The sequence below is a fragment of the Panthera uncia genome, chromosome D2, assembly GCF_023721935.1.
Source record: "Panthera uncia isolate 11264 chromosome D2, Puncia_PCG_1.0, whole genome shotgun sequence".
In the NCBI taxonomy this organism is placed as follows: Eukaryota; Metazoa; Chordata; class Mammalia; order Carnivora; family Felidae; genus Panthera; species Panthera uncia.
This window is the reverse complement of record NC_064818.1, coordinates 16,455,407-16,470,325: the sequence shown is the minus strand read 5'-3', so window position 1 is coordinate 16,470,325 and position 14,919 is coordinate 16,455,407. Positions and strand designations below refer to the sequence as shown.

Genomic DNA, 14,919 nt, shown 5'->3' with positions numbered 1-14,919 from the left:
ATTTATTCTGTGCCACTCAGAGAAGGCCGGGTAAAAAAAGAAAGGTGGATAACAAAAAGAAAAAGAAAGTCGCTCTGGACAGCTGTCCAGCATGGACCACATGTGCTGGTCTGTCATCCAGGTTGGCAGCAGTCCTAACTGAAGACCTCGGCATGATGACATCATTGAGCTGGCCACTTGCCCACTGAGGCCACGGTCTCTGGTGGGTCTGGCCGTAAACGCCAAGGCGCCCGGTGGCCCTCGAGGTAGCCTCCCAGCTGGCCTGCCCACACGGCCCCTCCTCTCCCATCAGACTGTTAGAGGTCCTTAACGGATGTTCATGTCGGGAAGTGTAATTATTTTTTTTTAATTGTTTTTTTAATGTTTATTTTTTGAGAGAGAGAGAGAAAGAGAGAGACAGAGCTCAAGAGGGGAAGGGCCAGAGAAAGAGGGAGACACAGAATCTGAAGCAGGCTCCAGGCTCTGAGCTGTCAGCACAGAGCCCGATGCGGGGCTTGAACTCATGAACCGCGAGATCATGACCTGAGCCAAAGTCAGTTGCTTAACCGACTGAGCCACCCAGGCGCCCTGGGAAGTGTAATTATTAATATCATAGTGGTGTTTTCCACACACAAAATCTTTCTTCATAGAATGTGAGTTGAGGTATTTATGGAAAGTTCCAAGACCTGCAAAAAAAGATGATCCCCTTCTGTATTTATTTCCTAGACTTCCTCGGAATGAAAATGGTCAGTGAGCTGCTGCGGATGTCGGGTGCCTTTTTCATGCGACGCACCTTTGGTGGCAATAAACTTTACTGGGCCGTGTTCTCTGAATACGTGAAAACCATGCTACGGGTAAATGCAGATAATTCCCGAGTACTTTCGAGCTTGCTGGAGGAGCTTAAATTCCTCCTTCCCGAACGCTCAGCCACTCGTCCCGCTGCAGGAACGCACATGACCTCCGCAGCCTGTGTGACCTGCGGCCCTCTCGCCTGTGCTTTGCCCCTGCGCCCTGCACGTGCACAGTGTTGGTTCCAAAGGCTGGACGTGGGGGGTCGGGAGCCTGGGGGAAGGAATCAAAAGAAGGGCACCTGTTGGGATGAGCATTGGGTGGTTGTATGGAGGCAATCTGACGATAAATTACATTTAATAATTATGTTTAATAATTATATTTTAAAATTATATTTAATAAATATATATTACATATATATATAATATATAAATAAATGGTTTGGGTATGGGGAAAAAGCATTTCTCACTCTGAGACTAGGCAATGGATTTTGTGTTTTGTTTTTGTTTCTGTTTTCTCTTTAAAGAGTGGTTATGCTCCTGTTGAATTTTTCCTCGAAGGGACAAGAAGTCGCTCTGCCAAGACACTGACTCCAAAATTTGGTAGGTCCTTTAGAGACTGAAGGAAGAATACAAATCCAGAAGATGTGGTGTGGTCACAGCTACTGGATAGAGCTTGGCACTTTTTTTTTGGGGGGGGGGCAAGGTATTCTTTCTTTTTTAAGCCTAACTGTTTAAGTTGTAACTGTTTCTATTTATGGGCTTAGTATCTATTGTGCACTTCAGGGTTTTCCTGTTTGTGTCCCCTTGTTTACTCCACTTTTCAATACACCTGGAAAACCCTTTCTCCCTGTTTACAGGTCTTCTGAATATTGTGATGGAACCATTTTTTAAAAGAGAAGTTTTTGATACGTACCTTGTTCCAGTTAGCATCAGTTACGACAAGATATTGGAAGAAACTCTTTATGCGTATGAGCTTCTGGGGGTGCCTAAGCCAAAGGAGTCCACAACTGTGCGTAAATTTAGGACAACCAAACTTTTATTTGAATTTGATTTTACTTGAATTCAAAGAAAATGCTCATTTATACACCAACTCCTTTCTGAACTTACTCCTGTTTATCCCCATTTCCCCTGTCGTGACGCCACTAGGGATTGTTGAAAGCCAGGAAGATTCTCTCTGAAAATTTTGGAAATATCCACGTGTACTTCGGAGACCCTGTGTCACTTCGATCTCTGGCAGCTGGAAGGATGAGTCGGAGTCCGTATAACTTGATTCCAAGGTGCAAGTCCTGTGTTTTCATAACTGACATAGAGATTAGGATGAAAATCTGGAAGGGTAGTTGTGATTCTTGAGTTGACCCCTTCTAGGACTGCAACTTAGTTATCCGAGATGACGTATCAGAGGAGCAGAAAGCTTCAATTAAAGAATTACGTTTGCAGGATACGTGTGTCAAATAGGCAAGGTCAGTGCTCATTCTCAGGGGAGCCAGTGCCCTACCGCCTACGCTACACCACAGTGTGCAGTGCGCTGCCCGTACTGCGTGTGTGGGAATCGTTGAGCACTATTGGTAGGTCGGCCAAAGTGTGGTTAATCCTAGAAAGGATTATGTCGTCAGAATGAATGGCGGTGAGTCCCAGTCCTCAAGAAGGTTATAGTTTTGGGGCGCCCATGTGGCTCAGTTGGTAGAGCACGCTACTCTGGATTTTGGCTCAGATCGTGGTCCCTGGGCCGTGGGATCAGGCCCCACCGTCGGGCTCTGCACTGAGCGTGGAGCCTACTTGGCATTCTCTCTCTGTCCTTCCCCCTTCCCCTCTGCCCCTCTCCCCCACTCTCGCATGCTCTCCCTCCCTCCCTCCCTCTCTCTCTCTCTCTCTCTCTCTCTCTCTCTCAAGTAATTTTTTAAAAACAGGTTATTGTTTTATGGTTCTTTCAGGATGCAGGTGCAGATACACCTTTGGATTTTCTTAATTTAGAGAAATACACATGGGGAAGTAAGGGAGACAGAAACCACCTGCTCAGACAGGCTTCACATGACCACATCATCATTCGTAATTCATCCGTAGCGCCAATGGTTCCACGGCAGCTGGAGTGCCTCACTAGCGGCCTCGCTGGCGATCAAGCAGATGGTAGCCTTATGCTGCCACAGGCTTCACGCCGTAGATCTCGGATACGTAGGATGCGGTGCCCTCACTGGCTCTAGCTTTCCCATTAAGCCACCTTACGGTGTGGACACTCTCAGGTCCTGTGCCTGTCCCTGCTTCAGCCTGTCCTGTATAGGTTCCTGATATTTGATGCCAAGTTTGGCGATCCGTGCCTGGAGAATCTGTCAGGCGAGGATTGTGAGCTGCTCAGCAGAGCAGCGTAGCAGTCAGGCAAGCTGGGTAGCCCATCCAGGGCAGGCATGAGCAGTTTCCACGTAAGCTGGTGTGTTCTGTGAGAGAGGTGTTCAAAGGGCAGCGAGCGAATTCTGAGAGGGCAGAGTAGTTCAGTCCACTGGGGGAGGCATCAGGTTTCAGAGGAAGTGATACATCCTAGTTATAAAACAACAGAATTTGTTTTGCCTGGAACCAGGAAGAATAGGACTGTGTCCCCCTGAGTGTATTTTATCACCCCTCAAGAGCATACCGTAGACACAGAGGGACAGATTACACCACAGTGAAAGTATATTCTTGCACTGTGACCTGAGAGAATTCGGTTGGCAGAAAGAATGAGAAGCCTTCTAAAGGGTCTGCCTTCTCCCGTTCCCCTCCCCCACCATTCACATCAGTGTGGGTAGCAAAACTGTAATTTGTTGTTCCCTGTTCTTCCTTATAGGTATATCCCTCAGAAACAGTCAAAGGACATGCATGCCTTTGTCACTGAAGTTGCCTATAAAATGCAGCTTCTGCAAATTCAAAACCTGGTTCTGAGCCCGTGGGCCCTCATGGCTGCTGTTCTGCTTCAGAACCAGCCTTCCATGGACTTTGACGCTCTGGTGGAGAAGACTTTATGGCTGAAAAGCTTAACGCAGACCTTCGGGGGGTTTCTCACCTGGCCCGGTACGTATGTGAGATGTATGTGAGGAGCGTGCTTGCTTTTTGTTTCTTAATTTGGAAAAGCTGTCACCTAGACATGAAACACCTACACAGGACACCGAGCAAAGCTTTGCTCAGAGAGAAAGAAAACTTTTTTTTTAAGTTTATTTATTTATTTTGAGAGCGAGAGAGAGCAAGTAGGGGAGGGGCAGAGAGGGGGAGAGAGAGAGAATCTCAAGCCAGCTCCACAGGCTCAGCACAGAGCCCTATGAGGGACTTGAACTCACAAACTGTGAGATCATGACCTGAGCCGAATCAAGAGTCAATGCTTAACTGACTGAGCCACCCACGCGCCCCAGACAGAAAGAAAACGTCATTTGTTTTTATCACTGGGGGACACTGAATACAGTATGTTGATTATTTGAGAACAATTGCTTATGTGTCCCTTCTTCCTATGAGACTCTGGGTATGTCAATTAAAATGCTGCCTCCTTGGCACCTAGCAGGGTGGAGAGCGGATGAATCTTATTTCCTCCGCATATTCCTCCCTCCGTACCCACTTCTTGTTATTTTTATTTTTTCAAAGGTTTTTTTTTTGGGTTTTTTTTTTTTTTTTTTTTTTTTTAAAAAAAAAGTTAGCGTCACGTGTTTTGTTTCAGGTGTGCAGCCTTGATTGGACAGTTCTACGCATTACTCACTGCTCACCATCGTCGGTGTAATACACCCACCTCGTTTTAAACCACATTAGATTTGCAGCCCATTCGCTTCACCCCATCAAAAGGACCAAAGGGCCAGTCTCGTGGACCTTTATACGATTCTCGGAAAATGACAACTTTATAAAGCCCTCATTGGCGTTATAAATACTTCGCCGGGAGTTTGGGACGTGTGTGCCAAGTGTTAGCTTTAGCTGTTTCCAATCTCTTTGAGTCAAAATTGCGAGACCACAGTTGGAAATGTAATCCGTTCATAGCTCCCCACTGGTCACTCATTAAACCTCTTGAGTGCCTGGTGGGTGCTGGGAACTACCCAGAGGCCGGAGAGAACAAGGCGCAACCCCTGTGTGGGACGTCCTCCTGGCGTGTGGAAGGCAGGGGCGGGGCATCTAGTGAAGCGGGGCCAGCGAAACACACACAAAGAACTTTGAATGGACCGCAGAGCGTTGCTGAGACCCCTGTGTAGGGAAGGGCCACGCTCGGGGAAGGTTTCATAGAAATGACTTTTGAACCTATCTTGATGGAAAAGCAGGAGCCATTCTGAAAGACGAGCGGGCAAGGGATTGCTAACGTAGGGATTGGGAAATGTGAAATGGTGCAACAGCACCGCATCATGGTAATGCTGGCCTGCAGGTGGGTGGGTGAGCTTACAGTGTTGGCTCTGGGAGAGGGATGATGGAAGGTAAAGATGTGGACACAGGCTGGATTAGCTGGGCCTGCTGCCTGGGGGATCTGGACTGGAAGCTGTAGTTTACGGGACTCAATCGCAGATTTTTTTTTTTAAGTTTATTTATTTTTTTATGTTTATTTATTTTGGAGAGAGAGAGCGTGGGAAAGGGGCAGAGAGAGAGGGAGACAGAGGATCGGAAGCAAGCTCTGTGCTGACAGCAGAGAGCCGAATGCGGGGCTCAAGCTCACGAACCGTGAGATATCACCTGAGCCAAGATCGGACACTTAACTGACTAAGCTACCTGGTCGCCCCTTAATTTATTTTTGAGAGAGAGAAAGAGAGAGAGAGAGAGAGAGAGAGAGAGAGAGAGAGAGAATCCCAAGCAGACTCCATGCTGTCAGCACAGAGCCCGACGTAGGGCTTGAACCCACGAACAGTGAGATCACGACCTGAGCTGAAATCAAGAGCTGGACACTTCACCAACTGAGCCACCCAGGCACCCCACAGTCGAGGATTTTAAGCAGGGGAACATGACTGCAAACAACTGTAGAAAACAACCAGTGTCCGTTTTCAAGCTGGGCCACATGAATGGGAAGGGAAGGAGCCTGAACGAGACAATGGCAGAGCTGAGGTGGGGCTATGAGGTGTTTAGGCAGAACTGCCAGCAGAAGTGGTCACCAGCAGGGAAACAAAGATGAGTCAGACACATGTTCCCGTGGGCGGCAAAGGACACGCTGAGTGTGCTTCAGGTAGAAAATCATGAGAAAAGCATAGGTAAAGTGCTGACTCCTACTTGGCCCAGGAGCATGTGAAAACCTAGGCACCTGTCTTTCCAAGCGTTTTTGTTTTCTCAAGATGGAAGAAGTAGGCCAGTCTGTAACTAAGAGTATCTATTCAGCAACTAAAATAACTTGTTATTATAGAGTGAGAGTCTGTTGGTATCTAGGTAACAGTAACAGAGTGATTAAATATGATTTCCGATTCAGAATGTGGTATATCCGTTCAGTTCCTTTTTTCTTCCTTACTCCACTTACCACGTATTCCTAAGCATTCTCCTATCAAGAGGTCTTCATGATACATGTATCATTATGCCATGTCGTATCATGTATATAACATTACCATATGTCATTACCTTGAGCAAGCGGAGACAAGACATGTGCATCTAGAGCGACGTGATCGAGTCCAGAAGGAAACCCCACGCCCCTTAGTTGTCTCTTCCACAAAGCATCAGCAGACTTTGCCCAGCTTGACCAGTGTGCCTGGCTACATACCCGGCAACCAGCTCTTTGGCTCAGGGAAACAGTAAAATGATTTCCCTTGCCATGAATGTTGGTTAAATATCACCATCTCTTCCTTATGCTTCTGTAATACTAACTTCTTGGCCTTCTCTAGGCCAGCATAGTGTCAGGTGGTAAGTTACCAGCATCTGTTAGGGGCTCAGTTCTTTAGTTTTCTCCGATGTGAAAAAACCAGAAAACCTCCTCAGCGTCTGCCTGTGCCCAGGGAAGCCTGGTGCTAGGGGAGTGCCTCTGGGATTACCCTTTGTTCACCAGCAAAGTTGCAAAGCAATATTCTTGCCATCTTGGAATTAATTGGTCTAAGCAAGGGGTGTGTGTGTGTGTGTGAAGTATGTTTTCATCATGAGCCTTCTTAGTATTTTGTGAATTCACATGCATGTGATTTTCTTATCCTGTAACTTGCTATTACAAAACTCTGGATACCCTTGGTTCCTGAGGAAGTGTTGGTTTTTAGACTGGGAATTGGTATGCATTTCAGAGTGGCTGACAATTTAGGGGTAGATAAGAAAGTGCATTAACTGTCCTCAGAGTTTATACTGCTTTTAGAAAATACCCTTCACAGGGGCACCTGGCTGGCTCAGTGGGAACAGCATGTGACACTTGATCTCAGGATTGTGAGTTTGAGCCCCACGTTGGGCATAGAGATTACTTAAAAAAGAAAGAGAGAAAGAAATAGGTATCTTTCACGTAGGGTATCACTACTTCAGTTGGTAGAGCCTAAAACCAGAACCTGGCGCTTGAAAGTAAATCTGTCAGGTCCCTAACGTTGATGCATACACTGGCCTAAGACTCCCATCAGGGAACCCATCCCATTTCTTTGCTGCCTGAACGCATTGTCTTTGTGTGTAGATAATGAAGCTGCTGAAGAAGTTATCCAGTCCAACCTTCTTCTGCATTCCAACATCGCCAGCCTTGTCAAAGACCAGGTGGTTCTGAATGTGGACTCCGGAGACTCAGAAGTGGTCCATGGGCTTCTCTTCCAGCATATCACTCTCCTCATGTGCTCAGCTTACAGGAACCAGTTGCTCAACATTTTTGTCCGCCCTTCCTTAGTAGCCATGGCACTGCACATGACCCCCGGGTTGCGGAAAGGTAACTTTCGGGAATGTGGTCTTGAACTTTAGAAGAGACCTGGCCGTTCAGCTCCGTATACAGGGAGCAGCATTTGAAGCCTTATCACGCTCAGCCACACGTGTGCGTCCCAGACACCATCAAAGAAGGGGCCCTGTGTACTCAGAAGAAGCTAGGCTTGTTCCCTAAATACATGGCCATCCACTTAACATTTGGGAGTTGAAAGGGACCTAAGAAATCATCTAACCTAAACCTCTCCATTTATAAGTAAGGGAAGTGAGGCCTGGAAAGGTACCTAATCACCTAAGGAAGGTTCTGGGACTAGAGCACGGCTGTCCTTGTCCCGGTCAGCATGGGCACAACAATCCAGCAGCGCAGGAGTGCTTACTAGACACCCAGTAGCGTCCCAGTGGCGATGAGGAGTGTAAACAATGAATAAAACCGTTTTTGTCCACCGGAACCTGTAGTCGAGGTCAGGGGTTTTCTACCCAGGCTATGCTGGAATTACTAAGGGCGAGCCCCATTCTGATTCAGTGGGTCTGGACTGTGGCCCACACATTGCTGTGCTTGTTTTTGTTTTTCAAAGCTCCAAAGAAAGAATTATCAGTGCCAACCATAGACCTGCATTGGAATGAACCTCACAGGTCCTGTGTCCATGCCCTCATTTTGTGGATGGGGAAATGGCCCTGGAGAGAAGTCAGACAGTTTAGTTCAAGACCCAGGAAACTCAAATCTTGATCTGAGGTTTCTTACATTGAAATTCATTCACAACTGAGGATCACATGCATGGTCTTCTAGAGTGTTGGGGACACCCTGAAATTGGAGGCAACATTTCCTGTCCATGCGTCTGTATATTCTTCTAATGAGAAGTTCATAGCATATGTCAGAAAAATGAAGAAGGCTCTGTGGTTGATGGGCGAGGTAGACCTACGTGTCTGGAGAATCCGCATTTTCTACTGTGTGCTAGTGTCTTCTAGTGCTAAAGATACAGTAAAGACAGCAGGAAATATGAATAGAGAAGGGACTGAAGTAAGTCATTGCTTTCCGTCTCTACTAAGGAACCATGGGCAGGAGAAAGTGAAGGACCCTTGCGTCCAAGAAATGTGGCATCTTGTTCGTCACCAAACTGACTGGTTTGAGGCCTAGTTGTGATTAAGATTCAATATTGAAACTGCTAAACTATAGTTTGTTCTGTACGTAAAATTTGGATTGGTTATAGCTTCCTTTGGGGGCCCTAATTCTTGTCCCTGGCTTTGAATAACATGCCTTTGAAGCAGTGCATTTTGGAAAGTCAAGGACCTCTTGGTACTCCCTTCAAAAGCAATGTTGTAATTTGATGTAATTAATTTATTTCCAGAGGATGTCTACGGTTGCTTTCGCTTCCTGGTCAGTGTTTTTTCAGATGAGTTCATCTTCCTTCCAGGAAACACAGTCAAGGTAAATCCTTACAGCCGAAGAGCCCAAGTGTGTTCGCAGTGTGAGTTCTGGAAATGGTAGGCTTGCATCCACGAGTGTGACCTCCCTTTCTCCAAGGCTTCATTTGGCAGAATTAAAGAGACACTTGGACACTCACAGCTCAGCAAGCTCTGTTTTGGTTCTTGGTCAAGTTTAATCAGTAATGTAGGGCTTATTCGGTGAAAAGAGAGTCTTTCTTTCAACCTTCAGTGCAGCCACTGTAAATAAATCAACACCGTTTTGTTAAAAATGTACCAACCAGCAGGGGCACCTGGGTGGTTTGGTTCATTAAGCGTCCAACTCTTGGTTTAGGCTCAGGTGATGATCTTGCAGTTTCGTGAGTTTGAACCCCATGTTGGGCTCCGTGCTGGCAAGCATGGAGCCTGCTTGGAATTCTAGGTCTCCTTTCTCTCTGCCCCTCCCCCACTCGCTCTGTCTGGCTCTCGGGCTCACTCTCTCTCTCAAAATAAATAAATAAACTTAAAATTTACCGACTGCCACACATTTTCCCGTTAACAACTTATTGGAATGGTCGGGCCTCTTGCTTTGAGATTGGCGAGCAGTAGTGTTACCCAGTGGTATAGACAGCTCATGAGGAATCGGGCTCCCGGATTCCCGGTAGTTTGCTGGCCCGCTGGTTTGCCGCGGCGGGCGGTGTACCAGGATGGCAAGTAGTTAGGTTTCTGTATGCTGTGCCAGGGAGCACAGGTTTTCCTCAGTTGAAAATGAGGGCAGCAGATTTTGAGCATAAGCATAACCCCACATATTTTGAGGACCTGCTGGATGTCCTTCCTGTTGGAATGTAAGGAGTGTAGCCATGCAGAGTGAGAAAATCCATCCCCCGGGTCGTGATTTCTAAGGGTTATAAATCTTCTGTGTGTTTGCTGTTTGAGGTTCCGCATTTTGTGTGTTAGCACACACGCTTCTCTGGCTGCTAACGACCGGAACCTTCCGGAAGGGTTGTGGAATTAACTGGTGTTCTCTCAGTGTCCCCGTTGACCTAAATTAGTGGACGCACTCTGTCTTCTCCTCTTCCTTACCAGGACTTTGAAGAAGGCTGTTACCTGCTCTGTAAAAGTGAGACAATACAAGTGACAACAAGGGACATCCTAGTCACCCCGAAAGGAAATCCTGTCTTAGAATTTTTAATAGGCCTCTTTAAACCTTTTGTGGAATCTTATCAGGTATGTAACTCTTGGGAAGTTCTGCTTCATCCTCCCATATCTGGTACAACTAAGATCCCCCCAGCCTGTACTTCCTTCTGGTCCCAAGGGCAAGGGTCTCCCCCAGGTGAATGGTGGAACAGTAGGGAGATTGATCAATAGGGTGAAAGATTCACCTCTCAGGTGATTCACCCTCTCAGACCCCAGAGGGTAGCAGCTTTATGACGCCACATAATTACACTTACACCCAAGCACTGTCATGCTGTATCTTAACAGCTGTTTTCGTAGCACGTAGCAAGGTGTTTGATACATCGTAGGCGCGCAGTAAATGCAAGATTTGAATGATGCAGAAAGTCATTTCTATCAGAATTTCTATACAGAAATTATTTCTATCACTAAAGGCTGATGCTGGAAGGGAAAGGAAAGGTTGGGGTGCAAGTATCAGAAAGAGTGTGTCAGAGCTCTAGGAGTGCTTCGAGAGGGGGGAGGGTCTATATGCCCAGCAAGAACTGTGCCAGGATTCAAAGGGAGAAGGGGAGTTTGCAGTGGAAGCTCTCAAGGGACTGTACATATTTGCAAGAAGAGGGCTCTGTTTCTGAGCTCTGTGCACCGGTTAGAGGCGCCCGGGACTGACCTCCTGGCAGAGTGGCGCTGTGGCCTATGAGATAGTTCTTGTACAAAGTCTGGCACTTAGTAGATAAATGATAAATGCTCCTTCTATCTCAAAGCACCTTTCTGTGCTAGAAGCCATCAAGCATTTGGGGCCTATTAGGTGTTTTTAGAGAAAAAACAGTTGCAAAACTTTCGGTCCTCTCTTCCTAAGCAGTGTAAGATCTGTTAAGCTGATGGTGATTCACTTAATTTGCAACCCATCAAAGTGAGAAATTGTATTTTAATAAATGTCACTACTATTTCAAACTCTTTTTTCTAACTATAAGCAGTGATATGAGCTCAAGAGGGACCCAAGAATTCTGTGGCTTTTCTGTGCCCAAACCTTGGAGGGCATTTATTCTGCTCTTACATAAAGTATCTTTCTGTGACGAGGGGCACTATCCCGTTACTGGCTGTCCTATTGTATTTGGCTGCCTTTTTCTCTTTCTGTTAAAACCAGATAATTTGCAAATACCTCTTGCACGAAGAAGAAGAAGACTTCACTGAGAAACAGTACTTGGATGCAGTTAGAAAATTCACCAGTGAGCTTCTTGATCAAGGTCAGTCACACCCCTGTGGGTGGTGATTTCCTGTGGTTGAAAACAAGAAGTGGTCCACTCACTTCTTTCTCTGTCCCAGGTGCCTCGCAGTGTTACGACGTATTGTCTTCCGATGTACAGAAAAATGCCTTAGCAGCTTTTGTGAGGCTAGGTGTGGTAGAGAAGAAGAAAGTGTAAGTACTGCGTGGGACCGCATGGGTGCTGAAGGGGTGGCGACGGCTAATGACAATTGAGCCCCGAATCCAGACAAAGTCGTAGAAACAGATGATCTGTAAACATTATACCGTACCTCCCTCACCCATCTGCTGATGGGTCACGTCAGTATGAGTTACTGTGCAAATTTTATGTGGATATGAAGAAAAATGATACTGAAGCAAAAAAAGTGTTTTAGGCCAGCAGTTTGGCTTTGACTGAATATTGAAATTTATAGATTAATTATAAGAAAGATTTTGGGGGAGCACAGTAGAGTGTGTGTGCATGCATACACTTGTATATGCCCACGTGCAATACCTAAATACATACGTGTATGTGCAGATCGTTAGATGTTTCCTCTTCTGAGTGAATGAAGGTAAGAGCGGTCAAGCTTAGGGACGGCTGGCTGGCTCAGTCGGTGGAACATTCAACTTTTGATCTCAGGGTCGTGAGTTCGAGCCCCACACTGGGTGTACAGATTACTACTAAAAAATAAAATAAACTTGAAAACAAAAGAAAAGTAGTCTTACTGTATAAATAATGAACATTGACTTCCCCCCACCCAAGTTTATGCGATGAGTTTTTTGCATTTTCTTCCCCTAGAAATAGTCACAGTGTATTTAATGTGAATGAACCTGCCGCGACAAAATTAGAAGAAATGCTTGGTAAGTACAGTTTAGTGACATATGTGGTTTCACATTGTATTTATCACCATACAGTAAAACAAGAAAGTATACTGTGGCACCAGAGACTTCATCAAAATGAACAACAGTAGAGTTTTAATATAAAGAGAACTATTTATATTATCTAGGTTTTTCCAAAGGGAAGTGAGGACAAAGTGCAGAGAACACACAGCAAGTATAAAATGGGCAGTCTCCTCACAACATAACAACTATCAGCTTCTAGGGACGCCTGGCTGGCTCAGTAGGTGGAGCGTGCAATTCTTGATCTCAGAGTTTGAGTTTGAGCCCCACACTAGGTGTAGAGATTACTTGAAAACAAAACCTTAAAAAGAAATTATATGGGGCAGCTGAGTGGCTCGGTTAATTGTCCGACTCTTGATCTCAGCTCGGATCTTAATCTCAGGGCTCATGAGTTCAAGCCCCACATGGAGCCTACTTAAAATTTTTTTCATTAAATTAAAAAATTATCGGCCTCAGGGACACCTGGGTGACTCGGTTGAGCGTCCAACTTCAGCTCAGGTCATTATCTCCTGGTTCGTGAGTTCAAGCCCCACATTGGGCTCGCTGCTGTGAACATAGAGCCTACTTTGGATCTTCTGTCTCCCTCTCTATGTCCCTCCCCTGCTCATGCTCTCTCTCTCTAAAATAAATACACGTTAAAAAAAAAAATTATCAGCTTCTAGCATAATTAATCAGGGTCTGAGATCTGGACCCTTCACATCCAATCTTATCGGACATGGAGAAAATACCTCTCATCTGAGTCCTTGGATTCATTTTCTCCCTGTCTACTCTTGGATCCCTTCTTTCCCCGGTAAAGGGTTGGGGTCAGTGTTCACAGCATATAGACTTTCTGAACTCAGAATTGGGGCCGATAGCACCTCCTTGGGAGAATAATCCAGCCTTACTCTTCTCCAGATGCCATTGGCTTATCAACAAATAATCCAGTCCAGAAAGGCAGGGTCATTTGTTTATGGTATGCAAAGAGAGTTGAGAGTGTGGATATAAGCAAAGAGATCTAAAGGTCAGAGGAGATAGCAAACATTTTCTCATAGGAATGATGGGATAGTTTTAGAAGGGGAGAGTGTTAGCATCTGAAAAAAAATACTTGTCTGCCGATTATATTGAATAAGCACTACATCGTTGAGTGGATATTCTTACAAGTAGCAGTTTTGTACCCCTACATGAAATTCAGTACATTTGTCAAACCTACATGAAAGAGCTTTAGGCAGGTGTCTGCCAGGATGAAGGGAAAACCAGGACGGGGCGTGTGGCTGACAGAGAAGGGTTGAAGAGAAAGGGTAGACGGACAAAGGAATGGTTGACATAAATAGCGAAGGTGGAAATGCTAGTTTCTTGCTGAAGAAAATATGAACGATGAAATCCCAGTCTTCTGTCATATTCTGTCTGCAGTCTCAGAACATGCAACCTTTGAGTTTGGTAAGAGGTGCGTATAACCAAAACAAACCCTAAATAAAACCCTCATTCAGTGAGGATGACGGAATGGGTTTCTTAATCATGGATGGCAAATGTAACGTGGGTGTGGATGTACTAGAACATAGGAGGCTGGAAGTTCAGAAAGCAGACTGGGTTCTAATCCTGGCTCTGGGCCTGGCCAGTGGGGCGGGGGTGGGAGTAGAGCGGGGGAGGGGCTGCTGCTTCCCCTGCGGACAGTCAGGTGTCTCCATCGGGGCTTTGTCAGCCTGTGAAACCACACAGGTGTCAGGCTTAAACAGCTGTATGGGGATGGGCAAACTCAAGGTCATTTCATGAGCTGGTTTTTTTTCCTTAGGTTGTAAGATACCCCTAGGAAAGCTGGCAACTGCAAAACTTTAATAATTGCCAAACAGTTATGCGAAATGTGGTCACATAATTGCTGTCATCTGAGGACTCTTATTCCAGCAAGCAGTGGTGTGAAGGAAGAGAGTCATCTGCTCGTGCTTCACGAGACGTGAGAGCCATGGGCTCAGCAGAGAGGAAGAGGTAGCCGCTGTAAGCAATCAGTGTAACTCTCTCCACCGTGACGGTTAAAAAGGCATCTGTGTCCGACTCTGTGTGTGTTTTAAAATAAAACAGTCTTTTGGAAACATGTTTGGAAAAACAAAGCCCAGCTCCTATTTCACTAACTTGTTACATGTATTAAACATTCACACCGACTTGTTGAATTACAGTGTGACATCAGCGCGAAAGGCGGTGGCTGTCGGAAGTGGCACACCTGTATTTCCTGTGGCTTCCTTCACCTCACGTGGCGTCAAACAAGTACCAGTTTGATGGAGGTGTGTGATAAATCAGCCAGCTTACATGAAAGCTTGCCGCCCGGGGGCCTTAAGCAATAAAGCTGCATTGGAGAAAGTACGTGCAACAAAGAGACGTTATGTGATTGATCATAAATAGGCTTAAGAATCCAGGAGAAGAAGAGTTCGAAATAAGATGGGTGACACCAAAAACTGACAGCCAGCCACCACTGGGAGTGGCATCTAAGCTAAGAATTAAGATGAGTGCCAGCCCTCCAAGTGTGGGAATGGGGGGACAGAGCGGGGACAGAGGAGCAGAGTGTGCTGAGAGAAGGGTGATCACAGTGTTCTGGGGTTAGTTCTGGAGAACCCGAAAGGCTGACATGGCTGAAACCACAGTCGAGGGCAGTGGAATTAAAAAGAAAGGCAGGTGTATTAGTCTGCTTAGGCT

The 14,919-nt window shown here is 45.9% G+C and overlaps 1 protein-coding gene across 4 annotated transcripts in view; it reads left to right on the top strand.

Annotated features, from left to right (window-relative positions):
* Positions 1-14,339, top strand: part of GNPAT (glyceronephosphate O-acyltransferase) — a 33,113-nt gene extending 18,774 nt beyond the window's left edge. For all 4 annotated transcript variants that reach the window (XM_049645017.1, XM_049645019.1, XM_049645018.1 and 1 more), the window contains 12 exons: positions 706-833; positions 1,295-1,370; positions 1,628-1,779; positions 1,917-2,047; positions 3,583-3,806; positions 7,312-7,554; positions 8,891-8,970; positions 10,032-10,172; positions 11,263-11,362; positions 11,442-11,535; positions 12,158-12,219; positions 14,027-14,339. In XM_049645017.1, coding sequence (XP_049500974.1) covers positions 706-833; positions 1,295-1,370; positions 1,628-1,779; positions 1,917-2,047; positions 3,583-3,806; positions 7,312-7,554; positions 8,891-8,970; positions 10,032-10,172; positions 11,263-11,362; positions 11,442-11,535; positions 12,158-12,219; positions 14,027-14,070 — 1,475 coding nt within the window. In that variant the 3' untranslated portion in view covers positions 14,071-14,339. The remainder of the gene's footprint in view (positions 1-705; positions 834-1,294; positions 1,371-1,627; positions 1,780-1,916; positions 2,048-3,582; positions 3,807-7,311; positions 7,555-8,890; positions 8,971-10,031; positions 10,173-11,262; positions 11,363-11,441; positions 11,536-12,157; positions 12,220-14,026) is intronic.
* The last annotated feature ends 580 nt before the right edge of the window (positions 14,340-14,919 follow it).